This window comes from Lissotriton vulgaris, chromosome 11 (assembly GCF_964263255.1).
Source record: "Lissotriton vulgaris chromosome 11, aLisVul1.2, whole genome shotgun sequence".
Classification (NCBI taxonomy): domain Eukaryota; kingdom Metazoa; phylum Chordata; class Amphibia; order Caudata; family Salamandridae; genus Lissotriton; species Lissotriton vulgaris.
In genome coordinates, this window is record NC_141699.1 from 661,719,767 (window position 1) to 661,736,193 (window position 16,427).

Genomic DNA, 16,427 nt, shown 5'->3' on the forward strand with positions numbered 1-16,427 from the left:
ACCTCTTTAATAGAAAAAAAGAGATTTTTAGTCATAATTGTGAAAATGCCCCAAACAGGCCTTTTCTTGTCCTTAGCATTTAGTACCTGCATTCTGTACCATGAGTCACATGACTATGTATAGATGTCAGTTGGTCTTTGTGTATTTCTCCCAGACAGTGAGAAAAGATACATAGGTGTTGGTAGGATGGAGCAGCTCAAACTTCATGAGGGGGAGGAGCTGTCATCTTACACATCACAATGTCTCTGCCTGAGCACACTCACAAAGGGTTTGACAATAATCTATTGTGACCTCATACAATATGGTACCAGGTCAGGGAGGCAGAATATTCCAAAAACCTCTGGAGGTGGAAAGCTCCAGAACGTTCTCCTACTTCAAAGTGGGCACCAGGTATAAATATTGGACCCACAAACCCACCTCTTCAGAACACATCAGAAGACTCAGAAGAAATACTGCTGTGCTGCTTTGCTGCAAGAAGGACTGCCACCATTCTGCCCAGCTGTGCCGGCCGTCTGCCAACCTGCCTGAGTGAGAATGACTGAACCTGCATCTTGAACCAAGGGCCACCAGAGTGTTTCCAAGGGCTAGCTGGTCTCCTGATCAGAGTCTCAGTGATAGAACAGGCTCCAACAACCTTGTACCCAGCCCCAGGATTCTGCCAGGTGTGAGTACTGTCCTCCCAAGAGGTACCACCCAAGTCCTAAACAATTGGAAGTGGACCTGAAGGTGCTCTGTCGGACCAACTGTGGTCCCAGCAGAACCTATGCAGCATGACACCCTGCCTCTCAGAACTCTGCTTCAAAACCATATAGCGACGCACTACCCACACAAACTCAGCATTGCAACCGCTTTGTGACACATCCACAACGATTGACTTCACAACGCAGCCCACAATCTCCTCTGAACCGCTGTTGTACCATGCATCTACAAACCAGGACCTCACATGAGACCCAGTATCTCTTGTGCTCTGAAACCAGGATTCAAGGTACTATGTTAAGTGAGCCTAGCTGGGTCCCTATATCCAGATGGCACTCCAACACAGTCATTCTGAACTTGTGACTATGCCCCTGTCTGGTGCGATCATGTAACCACAGCTGGCCCTTTGTGCTCCTAGGCACTTTTTCTACTTCAAACCTTGAAATTGCGCATCTCCAGTTCTACTGATTTGATTTTCGTCATTTAGGTCTCAAAAATGTATTCAACATTACTCAATTTTTCTAGATTGGCATGAGAATTTGCTTGTCTTGTGTTTCCACATTATTACTGTTCGAAATCTTACATACATACCCTACACATTACTTTAAGTGAGACCTGACTTCTCTGTGCCAAGTTAATATAGGGGTAAGCACAGGTTAATTTGGGGTTTGTGTGTAACTTCATCCTAACAATGATTGTGGTTACTGCTTGAGTAGGGCATCACCTCCCCCAACCTGTGACCTAATTTTCAAGAATTATGAAATAACATCACCCCCCAGCTGTGTAAACAACTCACGTGGCCTCCCACCGTTCTTTCCTTCCCATCAATGATGCACACCAAGACATTTTTGTGGTGTTAGAACGGCCACAATTATTCACATCATAGGTTGGTACACACTTGTTGTGATGGCATTGGTCATCAACATGCTCATTTCTGGCTTTTCTTGGACTACAATTTTAGTGAGGTTCTTCAGTCAATGAATATGAGGATAACTAGATAAAAGAAGTCTTCTTTATTCCTTAAAGCGTACAGCACAGTCCCAACACGCCAGGCTGCTTCAGAGGTCTCCGCATACCTGCCGGACTTCGAATACTCAGTTGGAATCCCCCAGTGCATTCCACTACCACATTCCAGTAACCATGGGAATGCAACAACAACAAAAGGCGTTTTTGTAACAGGTTATATAGTATACATCCCATAATTTACTGCATATTAATAAGCATAACTTCCAACTGTTGGACAACTCTAGTTCTGTCACTTACTTGGTACAGGGGGTTGCGGCTTCGAGGCTTCAACTTGCTACGGAATATCTGACGTTTGTGGCCCCATGACCATGCCTGGACTACAAGTACATTGTCCACTCAGCACTGAATATTTCTTACTATTTTGTCTGCTGTCAAGTATCCCTGTCGTAAAGCATCCGAAGGACCTTGTCTGGGCACTTATCTCAAGAATCCCTGCTGTAAGGCATCCAAGGACCTTCTTTGGGCAATTGCACTTGTCTCAAGAGCCCAGTCGTAAGACATCCCAAGGACCTTGTTTGTGCAATTGCCCTTTTACATCATTACGTGAAGATTCTTTGTAATTAAACCACATGACTCCCTGTCTCCTCGTCACACTGTGGCTGCAACACCCACCTTCTCAGGTGTGGGTTGGTGGGATCAATTACCTACGGCGACAAAGCTGGGTACTGCGTGTCCCAGTTGCCTTTTAGGCCGTGATTGCAACCACTCCTCTCTTTCTTGATTGGGCCCTTGCAATTTTGATTGCCTGATCCGCCCTTGGCCTCCCTTATAGAAATCACTTTTACTGGGTGATTGACTACCACAGCCTTCTTTCAGTTTCAGTAACCATTTTCTTTTGAATATCCAAAGTGTACTCTTCTCTGCATGCCCATTTGATAATTTACTCTTTACTATCAACATGCAAATGTTGCGGTGCAGTTGAGTGCTTTCTAGTAAAAAGTTATTCATACAAAAACTTAAAAATCAACAACAGATAATATGTAACACTCATATTTGTAGGTAGTTCCAAAATGAATTATGATCCCCAAATTTCATTGGCTTATATCTATCTGGTGCAACTTTGAATTCCCTAATTTGTGAGATTACCAAGCCTAGGGATTTGAATGTTTGGAGGCAGTAGCAGGTGAACATGGTCAGTGGTTTTGAAAAATATGATGTACTCGTATAACTTTTAAAACCACCTAATCAAGATTTTCGAATAATCTATTCTTTTGACTTCAGAGCAAGGGTAGTGTTGCTATTTTATAATAAACTTGATGAAATAGACACCAAATCTGTGGAAGTTTTAGAGTAACATAGTGCCAAGAAGTTGCAAAGGTAAGACCTAGAATTGTGGACCCTAGCTATTGAACAAAATAGTGCAACATTCACAGGTGCTAAGTATGTGAAACAGTCTTTCCTAACTATACATCATTTCTATTATACTAATGCAAAGTTATTCAAAATCTTGGGGTGCAGGTTTTATTTCCTGTCTCAGATCCAAGCTTGCAAAATCAGTTCACCTCCATATGTATAGCAAATGCCCAAAATTAATATGTCCACAGGAAATATGTGCATTTTCTAACCCTGGGCGTAGTTTGCGTAGTAGCGTTACGCGTAGCTACGTGAAGTGCACTTCGCATTACGCGAGCTGCATAGTGCGGTAGGGCAAATGCTGTTATCTCTGATTGCACAGTGCCGGATGCTTGTCCGCACTGTGCAATCATTACAAATGGCATCTTGCACAGTGCAGTAGTTTTCTCAACGCGGACTGGTAGTTTCTCATCGTGAGCGGTCGCGAGCATACGCGACCACTCGCAATGAGAAACCTGACCTCCCCGCGTTGAGAATCTCGCCGGGAGGATTATTTTCCACGCTCGTGATTGGCAAGTTGTTGTTCCTGTTCGCGAACAAGGAAAAAGTGTGGCCGGAGTGTCATTTTGCTCTCTCGAGGCCGCCAACTTGACGTTGAGGACCGTGAGCAAGCAAAAAATGCCCGCTACGCTATGCATTTTTGCTCTGTGCTACGTGCAATTTGCGTAGAGCGTAGTTGGGCAAACGGCGCACGCGCAGCGTAGTCCTACGCCCAGGGTTAGCATTTTCTTGAAAACAAGAGCACCTAGAGATGGATACTCCAGTCTTTGATAATGCTACTAATTGGTATTATAAGAATCATATTAGTAAGACAATGGGAGGTAACAGATACTTTGCTTTTGGACGTATTTAGGTGAAGTCTGATGGGTTGTTATGATAAAACGGACAGTAGCAAGCAGCCATAAAAACAAAAGAAGATGCAATTCTTAGGGAAGATCCAAGAAAATATAATGCAACTATTGAATTTTGTTTCACTTTAAATGAGCTGTGATTTCATTTCAGGAATATATCGAACAGAAGCCAAGTGTACTCCAAAGGCTTATGTTCACTCTCATAACTGGGAGTGGGTTTCTATTTTTTCTTCAAACTTACTAGTGCGATTCAGGGTATTTATGAACTTGCTCCTTTTTTTTTCAGAGGGCTCAATCGAGCGGGTTTCTTTTTTTGAAGAAATCCCTTGAAGAAACCACTGCTGATCAGTGCTGCAAACTTAATACTAATTATAAAGTTTGTAATTAGTATTGTATATCTATTGTAAATATTTATTTATGTATATATATATATTTGTATTTGTTTGTTTAACAGCCCTGAAGAAGTCCTATAGTAGGACGAATTGCGTCAGCTGTATTGTTTTCTCTACACAACAAGAAAATGGAATAAAGAATTTAAATTGAAGACTTCTTCCTTTTGCTATCTATTGTTTTGTGAACCCTAAAACGAGTCCTACTTTGAATTATTGTTTATGTGGTGCACCTGTGCATTTTTGTTTAACATTTTTATTATTTACTGGTTAGAAACTAAGGGCTTGACATACAAAGTGCTTGTACTGCCACCAACCACGACATTATCCCCTGTTGTCACTTGCTATATTCCAACTTTCTTTCAACAGAAGCCTGTCCCTTAAGACTATGGACCTAGTATTTAAACAAAAAAACTTTGTGGGGATCAAAATTGAATGGCTGAGGGATGGAGGTATGTTTTCTCTTGCAAATCCCTGTCCCTGAAATTACAGGAGGGAAAAATTCTGTAATTTAATGTAATCTGATGTTATGTTCAATTTAAATTAAATTAATCAAAATGTATCATGGGCTATATAAACTTGATGCATCCAACATTTAAAGTTTTGGCTTTATTTCGAATATTCACTAAGTATTACAAATTTCAAAATCTGGACTCTTTACGAATATTATTACTCGGTGCATTCCAAGTGATAAAGCATACATTTTTTTTAATTTTGAAAAAAACATACAATTATACAACAATAATTGTTTCTTTTACAACGGTTTCTTCAACAAACTGTTGAATATATATACACACACACACGCACACACATGCGCACACACACACACACACACACACACACTATATATATATATATATATATATATATATATATATATATATATATATATATATATATATATATATATATATATATATATGGATATATATGTATATATATACATATCCTAGAATATCAGCTGGAACTGTGTACATAAAGAACACATTTTTCAATATTTTATGGTTGTCTTTGGAATATGAATGTTATCATCATAATAACAATACCCAAACCACTCTGCGGAGCTTTATCAGTTTCAGAACAGGATATGTGGCATGGAGGACCAACTTGCGTGGCAAGGTAATTTAAATTATGCAGCAAAAACTGCAGACTATGTTGCACATTATCTGGTGGTAATATTGGCATCCATTTGAGCTACCAACAACATTTGTGTCTAAATCTGTACATTTTGCAATTTATATGGTAAATGAAGTAAAACCAATATTATGGGGTACATCTGCAGCCACAGAATCATACAAAATCACTGACTTGACAATTACCCATTGTTTTTTTCCCAATCTATTTGCGAAAGGTACCTAAAACCTAGACATTCTAGTTCCAATGTGTGGCAGTGGTTAACTGCACTTTGAAGAAGCCAACATTTTCAGCTGATTACTCCAAAATAACTTTGTCTTCAGCCTCTTGGTGTATGATTTCACCAGGATCTATCTATCTATCTATCTATCTATCTATCTATCTATCTATCTATCTATCTATCTATCTATCTATCTATCTATCTATCTATCTATCTATCTATCTATCTATCTATCTATCTATCTATCGATCGATCGATCTCTCCCTCCCTCCATCCATCCATCCATCCATCCATCCATCCATCCATCCATCCTAAAACAGACATTTATTAATAATACAGGTTCTAGTGTCCTCTATATATCTATCTGTTTATCTATCTATCTATCTATCTATCTATCTATCTATCTATCTATCTATCTATCTATCTATCTATCTATCTATCTATCTATCTATCTATCTATTTTAAAACAGACATTTTTGAATAATACAGGTTCTAGTGTCCCCTCATTCAATGTAAAATTTCAGTGCTCGGCTCATACACTTTCTATTTTTATAAACACATGTTGGTTAATTGCTTTACGTGTTTGTTACCTTTTTGCAGGCAGTGACAGAGCTCCCCAAACTGCTTGCTGAGCTCTCCGTGCTGCTAGCGCCGCTACTCCCCTGGTGCTCAGAGACTTCATACATCAGCGGTGACTCAAGGTTACTGAGGAAAAGCAAAAATAGAAACACACTAGTGAGTCAGCTCAAGAAACTGTCGACTTCATGAGCAGCAGAGCTATAGTGCACACAATTACGTTCACACATTTGAAATATGCTCCCTCCAGATTTCAGTGCTGTCAATGCAAGACTCTAATGTGGTTTCCTCTCTCTTTTCAGGAAAGTAGACAGTGTACTGAAGTATTTAATAGATATCCAATGTATTCGGAATGAGATATCGCTAATTAGCATCCTGGACCACTTTATCCCTGCATCTGTATGGGTGTTCTATTGCAATGCTGTTTTATAACCCAGATTACACATATCTTGAATAACAATGTTAATTACCAAATTGCAATATTGTTTATATGTAAGCTAACACTGTATAGGTGAATGTGTCTTTATAACGCTGATTTAATTTGCCCCCAACTGGGAAAAAAATGAATGAAAAGAAAAGAATGCTTGCATTTTGTCAAATTTAATTCGTAGCCTGCTGAGAAGTGCTCAAAAATGATTGATCTATGGAAGTGACAAAACCATTTTATGCTAATTCTTGTTTTGTGTTTTTGAGGGTTTTTCAGCGCAGCTATTGCCCCTATCCACTGGCTCCTGCTCTGTGATGAGCCAGCAAAAACAATTAAAGGACCAATGTGAGCAATGCAGTACCATACATCCAGGTGCAATGTTATTAGTTTTGGCATTCAGCTCTTAAGGAGGGGTGGGGTATTCGAAAACCTACAAGAGCAGGTATGAGCAGCATCGCAGAAGAGCCCAGCTTCGCCGGGGGAAGAACTAGCTCCATTCGCTGCCCCTGGCCTGCTAGTCAGGAATGACGGACAGACGGAGAACCGTATCAAAGGATGCTCAACAAGGATGTCAAACAAAGTTCCAGCTCTAATAATAGCTACCTTTTGCCATCGCATCATAAATTCTACCTCTGAGACAGGGGCAGAACATTTAAGGAAGGGTCAAAGTCTGCTGTGAGCAGTGTTGGCTGCTCAGGTGGCTCTCACCTATACACTCTTCCTCAGTTTAAGCACTTTAGGCAATATTAAGCAGAAGGGCCGATACATTATCGCCACTTTTATCGGCAGAAAACTGCCGCTAAAGCGGTGATAATGGGCTTGATAATATGCCCTTGTGAATTTCCATAGAAACCCAGGTTAACCAGAACCTGGGTTTCTATGGGAATTCACAAGGGCATATTATCAAGCCCATTATCGCCGCTTTAGCTGCAGTTTCCTGCCGATAAAAGCGGCGATAATGTATTGCCCTTTCATGATAATATGGCCCTAAGATTGTATTGCAGCTTGTCTGGTCAGCATTAGACACGTGCACACAAGACCAACCTTAGCAGCTACATATTAGAGCCAGCCAATGAAACTGACTCTGTTAATTTTACACACACATTCTCATCTGTTTTGAACAAAATTCACTAACAATGTCCCAAATTATTCTTTACTCAATACAAAGTAAATTTCCAATGCAAAGGTTTGGTACACACCTCACAGCAGACTAGGATGAACACCTCCTGCCAGTCATTGCAGACATGGCTTCCAGTCTTGGACATTTGGGGGATAGATTGATGAAAGTCAGTGTGTTGTAATTGTGTTTTTCCTTCAACAGAACTGGTTAGACTAACACATCTGAAATCAATGATTTATTGGTGACAGGTTCACGATTGCAGACATTGTTCTCAATGACATGGGGTGGGGTGGCCACCCTATATCAGATGGCTTAATTCCTGTCACTCCCATCCAGCTCCAAGTTGAGTCCTAAGAAAGTCAACATTAAAAACTTTGGGGCCTTTTCACAATGGCATTTTTTAATATGTAAAGTGGTACTCTGTTAGTACTCTTATGTACTCTTCTATGCATTTGTTAATTGAACACAAAACGCCTAAAATGGCAATAAGATGGGAGTATTTAAGACAGAGGTCTCCAAACCGGTCCTGGAGGGCCGGATCCATGCCAGATTTTTAAAATCTCTACATGTATCTCAATGGGGATATCCAAAAAATCTGGAATGGATCCGGCCCTCCAGAACCGGTTTGGAGACCCCTGATTTAAGAGATGAGTCCTATGCAGCTGGTACAAGCAGAAATCACTGTACCCCCTTTGCACTTTACCTAATGGGAGTAAAATGTTTCAGTGTTGATTCACAAAGGACTGCAATTGAACATAAAAGAGAATTTCTATAGTACTACTTTCTTTACTCATATAGATATTGTGAATCAGCCCCTCTTTCTCAAATATAAGCCTGAGACCCTTCTAAAAGAAAAAATGAGGCCTAAAGCGACTCCACCTTTTATTTGATCCTATTTATAATATTTCTTAAAAAGAAGCAGACCAACAAAAGATGTACAACAAAAGATGTATATGAATAGGTAAAAATAAAATGCAACCCACTATAAATTTGGGGCAGATTTATCAATATTTCACGCAACGCAAAGAAGTAAGACACCTTGCTGTGCTGCACTTTGTGAAATGGAGAGGTCAGAAGGTCATATTTAACATTATGTGGTGAATTCCTGTCCTCTCCTTGCACTGATACACTTTCGTCTGTCCAGCTAACCCCAGCACCCCTGTGTCACTGTGCAAGACTGCACGTTTTGCAGGCTGGATTGTTTTTTTGCTGGAAGAGACACCTCACTGCACAAAAACAGTCCTCTAAGGATTTTTCCTCTTTCTATGTGTGATGCAGAATGCAGCACACATTGAAAGAGCACAAAACGCTTCCCCTGAGAAGGCATATATTTTGAAGCATTCCCAAGTCTACCACTAATGGTAAATCTGGGAATGTGCTGAAGTCCATTGGTGGATGCCTGGAAACACCCAGGTTCCACCCATGAAATGCCTGCCTAAGGCAGAGTAACGCAAAACAATGACTTGCGCTGCCTTGCATGACTTCAGATTTGGCATGGCTTGGTAAATGTGTCTTTAGTATTGAGTTGCCTTTGTGTCACCTTGCATCACTCAAAGGCAACAATACACTTTGATAAATCTGACTCTCAAAGTTCAATTTAAATGCTAAATGATAATTATAAAGTGTCATAAACAAGTTAAAGAAGGAAGCAGTCAAAAAAGGAAAAGCAGCACACAGAAAAGGTGTGCTTAATTCATCAACTGTAATGTAATGCTTTTTAAAATACTTTGGATATATTATCATTCTAAGAGCTGAACACAAGCTTAAACCGTGTTTATCTCACATTCTGTGTGCTTACACAGGTATTTTCTTATTCTGAGTGTTGTTCTATTCCCCAACAAATTTCAAACCATCTACTTTTTTAGAGTCATGTAATGTAGCTTCCCTGGTGCTTGTGTCTTCTATGACATATAGTGCCTAACTACGAACCTGGTGGTAGCAGCAGCATACTCAGTATCACTATGTGAGCCTGAAGATGATGCCACCACGGTGCAGGGTCTGTACTGTCGTGCGCCCAATGTTACCATGCACCATGTGGTGTATGATGCACAACAGTACATGCTGAGGGGGGAACGGCATGTGCCCCCATGCACTGTACCTCCTGGGCAAAATCATTCAGGGGGATGTTTGGAGCCCCCACTTTATGTTTCCAACATTGTTTACATGTAAAGATGTCATAAATGCAGGTAGTAATATGGACGGCAGTCTCTGACTCAGCTCCGCCACCATTCACAGCCGCTTTTTCCACCACCGCCCCATTGGGATCCATGATCCTAATGGCGGCGGTGGTGTTGCATCAGACTGGTTCCGGTCTTACCGCATTGCTCCAAATACGGCGGTCGGATCAACGGACATGCAGTGGTTGGACCGCCACCAACAGTTGCGTGGTTGTCTGACCTCCAGGGCCTTAATTAGGCCCATAATTTGGTTTTATTTCACAATCATATGTCTTCCACCGGTGACCACCTGCGCTGATGCGTGCCAAATCCCTTCAAGGTTTTAAAGCCTATGTTGTTTTTCCAACCAATAGGATTGTTTAGATTTCTAACCTCAACTAATATTGTGTATCGTGTAATTTTTGCAAAATATGGCTTTCAAATGCAGTTAGACCTCAATACGAAAGCCTAAACTGCTTCAAAGATGATTTCACGGTCAAATAAACACGGGTAAGGCAATTCAGTTGCCTACATTATGCAATTCCGCCACAGAGTTGATCCTCTGTCAATACAATCTAAATGAGTTGAAGCAATCCCAGGACTGCAGTAAAAAGCTTCCCACTTGCCATATTTTTATTTGCCTCTAAAAAGGCAACACACCACCAAAATATATATTTTGAAGAACTGCAGTTTCAATCTTTGTGAGGCAATTTTTCAGGGCAGACCCACATTTGTGACAGAAATGCTCAGACACATGCCTCATGCTCACTTTGCAGAGAACTGAAGCAGGGCCTCACTGAGGAGGCCTAAGTATGCTGCAATTGTTCGAGGGTCATTTCTGGTTCTGTCTGGCGGGGACCTGATTCCTCCTATTGGAACAAGACGAAGGCTGACTGCACTATGTCTGTTCTCTGACTAGAATGGAACAGAGAAAAATCGATTGACTGGAATCAATCAAATTATGTTTCTTTTACTTGCTTTCCTTTAAATTGTCTTTATTTTTAAGTCCATTAGTCCAGTATTACATTGCATTAAAAAAGTCCTTCTATCAACCGTTTAGTTCCATAACCAATCATTCATTAGGGGTTGGAACTGGATGTAATTAAATTATATATATATTGTGACCATATGTCAAAGGATAACAAGTTTTACATAATAGACTCTCTTTCAGTGGCAATACTCATATTCAGTGTCAGTAGAGATGTTCAACCCCTATATCCTTCATAAGTGATGTCCTATGTATCCACCTCTGCTCCATGAGGGCATTCATGTGTTGAACAGACATGCAATCACAAATGAATTCACCACATTCAATAAATCCGCAGTCTGTCATCGTTAAAGCATAACAAACACTTAAAAATAGCAAACACCAGCTCCAAGTCCATCAACAATTTCATATAATCGGTAAAGAAGCTACATTGGGAGTGCATACGCGCCTAGAGATCGTGCTAAATGAATTTTAGATTATTTTAGTGAATAGGAAATATTTAGGTGGTATAGATATTTCATTAACCCATTGAGTAAATTGGATATGATTATACATAAGCCCGAAGGAGTGTAAACTGTCTGCTTCAAAGGTTACTGTGCTGTTTACATGCCTCCCATCGCAGGCAGTCACTTTCAAAACAAAGATCAAAAGCCCAGATATCACCAATAATCTGTCAGTCAGTCAGTCAAATACACTTTATTCGATTTGTTGAAAAATCATAAAAGGCATAAAAACATTCATTACACATATAAAATATTTGATACATTTTCAACATGTGCAATACAATGGGTCAAAAAATAGAATTACATAACTAATTAAAAATTCACTATGTTACAAACCGTGGCGCATTTTGTAATTTAATTCTAGATGCTGCCACTAAGAAATTAGCCACACAAAATATGATGCGGGTGCTGCTCAAGGACTGGAGGAAAACTAATGCCGGCCTCACTTGCATAAAGCCAACCTCCTTCAAAATGGACAGCAAATATTTATTTCTAATATCCGAAAAAAGCCCGCAAAACATAACAAAATGCATTGTGTCTTGAGTTGGAAATTGGTCACAAGTGCAGGGTGTGGCCATATCTGGTTTGACCCAGGTTGGATAATTGCCCAAGTAAAAATGAATCAAGTTAAATCTGAACTTAACCAATAAGAACCTATGAAATAGCTTTGTGACAGACATAAGGTATTGCTCGAGTGAGGTAGAACCTAATAGCATATAGTGAGATCTAACTGTGGGTTTCATCAATTCCCTTTCTTCCCGGGCTAGTCTGGCCCTCTCCATAAAGTGCTTTTTAACCAGGATCACATCCACCTTCCTGATACAAGATGGTGATAGGAAGAGATCCGGGCGTCCCAAATGTTCAAAGGACTTTCTCAGATAATCCTGCCAAGGCACTTTATTGGAGTGGTCTAAAGACATGACGTCTGCTAAGATAGCATGATTAAGGGTTAGTTCCTTGTTGAGCCAAATCTTAAGCCAGAATAATAATGGCGCCAGATTAAGCCTGTCAGTGAGATAATCCAAGCCCACCTCCGCATTGATCAAAAAGGTCGGGGTCGACTGGGGCACGGACAACAAGGAACGCAGAAACCAGTTTTCTACCCCATGGATCTTGCCTGTACTCACTACCCTTACATACATTGACACGCATTCAACAGCTAGGACTCTCCTCCTCCCCCTTTCCAGTGGACGATGCTCAGCCTCTTTTACCATCTATTCCTGAGCTTCGACCTGCATCTACTGTAACTCACAATCTGTGTTGTTATTATCTCAACACCCGGTCCTTGATTAAAAACCAAGTTGATATCTTTCTATTCCTGAAGGAGGCAAAACCTGACATCCTTTTACTTACTGAAACTTGGTTAACCCCTCACTCCCTTCCCGATATTCTTGTAGCACTTCCCTCAGAATATTATATTCTGACAGCCAATCGCACATCCGGGAAGGCGGGAGGCGGTGTAGCAGCTATTATCCTTAAATCCCTCCACTTCAGGGAATTACCCTCTCTGACCCTTCCGGACACAGAGAATCTGGTGATCAAGCTCGATACTGAAAGTGGGGCCCTTATCCTGGTCTTGATATACCGCCCTCCCCAATACATGGCCAACTATCCATCTCTTTTGGCAGAGTAGTTGGCTTCACACGTAGTCATCTACTCTAAAACCATCTTAATTGGGGACCTAAACTACTGGTTCGACAGCATAGACACAGATACCCAAGCTGCTGAACTAAAAGACCTGCTCACAGACCTTAATCTAACCCAGCACATTCACTCACCTACCCACCATAAAGGTCATAGTCTCGACCAAATCTGGACACACAACCTACCACTACCTAACCCTGTTATCAGTCCATGTATTTGGTCGGATCACTTCGTCATTCAGTTCACGTTGGAAATACGAGGGAATGTCAAGACCAGATCATGCATGGGCAAAGAATTCCGTAAATGGAAATCTATGGATCTTCCTGGATTCATTGACGTTTTAAGTAAATCTATACCTCTGCCGCATGATGACCTGGACTCTGGCGAGAGATCTCTGTCAAACTGGCTACGCCACGCAGCTGACCTTTCAGCCCCCCTTATACTGGTCTCCAGTATTAGAGGGAACGACGCCCATAAATGGTTTACCCAAGAATTGAAAAATCTTAAATTAGGGGTACGACAAAAGGAACGGAAGTGGAGAGCAAACTACTCCGCACAAGATAGAGAAGTGTATTGCGCTGCTAGGAAGGAGTTCCAAAAAATTCTGCACCAACACAAAACCAATTAATTCTCCCAAAAAAATGTAATCTCTTCCAACAAAACTAAAGATATATTTAATATAGTTAATGAGCTCTGCGACGATGATAGGACAGCCCCCTCAATAGTTCCTACTCAGAAGTTGTGTGACTCTCTGAATGAATACTTCAGAGAGAAAATTGTAATAATAAAACGCAACATTGCAAGCTCTCCTACATCATCTCCCTTAGATGATATTTTTAATAATCCCGCCACGTTAGATGCCTTCCCTGCCATAGACTCTAAAACCTTTTCCGCTCTCCTGGCATGTTTCAAGTCTGGTTCACCCGACGACATCTGCCCACCCCACATTTTTACAGAAATAGGGCAATCTATCCCTCAGGGGATCCTTCCTCTGCTAAATGATTCACTTAATCAGGGAAAGGTACCTGTAGGGTTTAAACACGCTCTACTCATTCCCTTGATTAAAAAACCTGGCCTGGACCCCCACGATCCATCAAACTATCGTCTGATATCCTTGCTACCATTCCTTTCAAAAATTCTGGAGGCACATGCTGCTAGCTGTCTCTCTAGCTTTGTTGAATCCACTGGATATCTGGAACCTAATCAAGCTGGGTTTCGACCGAGGCACTCCACCGAGATGGTGACACTGGCGGTCCAGAATGTACTCAGATGCAATGCGGACAAGGATATTCATCAAGTACTAGTACTTCTTGACCTGTCGGCCGCATTTGACACGGTCCACCACACCATCTTGGTCGACCGTGTCGAGCAGGCGGGCCTCAGAGGCTCGGCCTTGAGATGGCTGAAGTCATTTATCTCGGATCGTACCCAGGCAGTGAGACTAGGAACCTTTACAGCCCCTAAAATTAAAAATGAATGCGGAGTCCCTCAGGGATCGTCCTTGTCCCCACTTTTATTTAATTTGTATTTACAACCCCTGCTGTTTTCACTAAGAAAGTTTAAAGCTTTAATTTTTAACTATGCTGACAACTTGCAATTGATCTTCCGTCTGGACTCCCCTGGCGCTGCCACCGAATTTCAGGAGGCCATTGTCCACATCCAGAGATGGATGAGTCTAAATCACCTGAAACTCAACCCAGGCAAAACTGAATTGATTTTGCCTGGGAAGAGTGAACTGTACTGGGGGACACATTTCTGGCCTCCAGAAATGGGAAATCCTCCAGCCAAGTCCCAAACAGTAAAAAGCCTAGCGGTTACTTTTAATGAAGACCTCTCTCTTAAAAGTCAGGTGGGGACAGTGGTATCCTCAAGTTTTTTTCAACTCCGTAAGATCAGGAAGATTGCCCACCTGTTAACCTACTCTGCTCTGATCCAAGTCATCATCGCTCTCGTGCTGTCCCGCCTGGACTACTCCAACAGTTTGTATTTGGGTCTTCCAGCCGGGCAGCTCAAGAGACTACAACTGGTTCAGAACCAAGCGGCCAGGTTGATTTGCAAGATACCCAAGTGGCAGCCCATCAGGCCGGGTCTGGCCGGTCTCCACTGGTTGCCAGTAGCACAGAGAGCAACCTTTAAAGCTGGATGCATTATCTTTAGGGCTCTACAAGGCAAGGGCCCTGGATTTATTAGCAGCCTGCTTGTCAGGTACACCCCCTCACGTGCCCTTCGCTCGGGTCACAAGCACTTGTTAGTTGTGCCTCGAATTAGGAAACAACGCCAGGGAGGCGGTTCGTTTCACTTTCTAGCCTCCTCCCTATGGAATTCTCTGCCGCTGACACTGAGACTCCATGCAGACCTTTTGGTTTTCAGACAAGCTTTCAAAACTTGGCTTTTTAGGCAAGCCTACCCATAGTTAACTTCTGCCTCTTTTTGTTGTTGTGTTATGTCTCTGCAAATCTTCCAATAGCGCCATGAAGCCTACGGGCGTACGTGCGCTCAATAAATTCTATTTAACATAACATAACATAACATACCACCTGGATTGTCTCTAGATGTACGTAGCGCCACAAGGCTGACCCATACATCACGATTGAGATACATTTAGCATTATAGACTTTTAACAGGGCCTCCATCCGCCTGGCCCCCAACCTTTTTGTGAACCCCATGAGTGCCGCAGATGATCTGGCCACAGATAAACACTTTGTCCTTACCTGGGGGCCCCACGAACCCCTCTCGTCAAAGAGCACCCCCAGGTATGGGAACACTGCCACTCTAGAGACCACTTCACCCTTGCATTTAAAAAATGTTGGTTTACCCCTATTCCTATGGAATCCGACCACCATGGTGTGTGATTTGTTAGCGTTCACCTTTAGGTCTAGCCTATCCATAAATGCCCCAAAGGCATCCAATAAACGCTGCACCAATAATCTATTAGGTTACAAATAGGGAATCTACGGGAAGTACACCCATGCAGCGCGCGCAACGAAATTTGTTTTATTTATTTATATGCTTACTTACCTCTAATCGGCCGTAATCCGTAGTTTACTACCCCCACCCTGCCCCTCCCCCGCTCCAGTCCCACATCACCACCCGGCAGCACTCCCACCACGGGCGCTACTGATTCATTCATTTCTGCAATTCCCCAATACCCCAATACAACATAAGCAGCTAGAGAAATTAATGTGTTCATTATGCAATCTCAGTATATACTCAGGACCCCAGAAATCTGAGATGGAAAAATAAGGATTGGGTAATCAATCAGCAGCTCCTAAAATGTAGTGGACCATGCATGAGGAGGTAAAATTGTGGCAACATGACCAATGTGACTGATCATCTACATGTGG

The 16,427-nt window shown here is 41.7% G+C and overlaps 1 protein-coding gene across 1 annotated transcript in view; it reads right to left on the bottom strand.

The window, feature by feature from the left end:
- The window catches only part of SPHKAP (SPHK1 interactor, AKAP domain containing), a 1,527,314-nt gene that overhangs the window by 1,095,233 nt on the left and 415,654 nt on the right, over nucleotides 1-16,427 (bottom strand). The window contains exon 2 of the mRNA XM_086943759.1: nucleotides 6,260-6,374. Within this exon, the coding sequence (XP_086799885.1) occupies nucleotides 6,260-6,374 (115 nt within the window). The remainder of the gene's footprint in view (nucleotides 1-6,259; nucleotides 6,375-16,427) is intronic.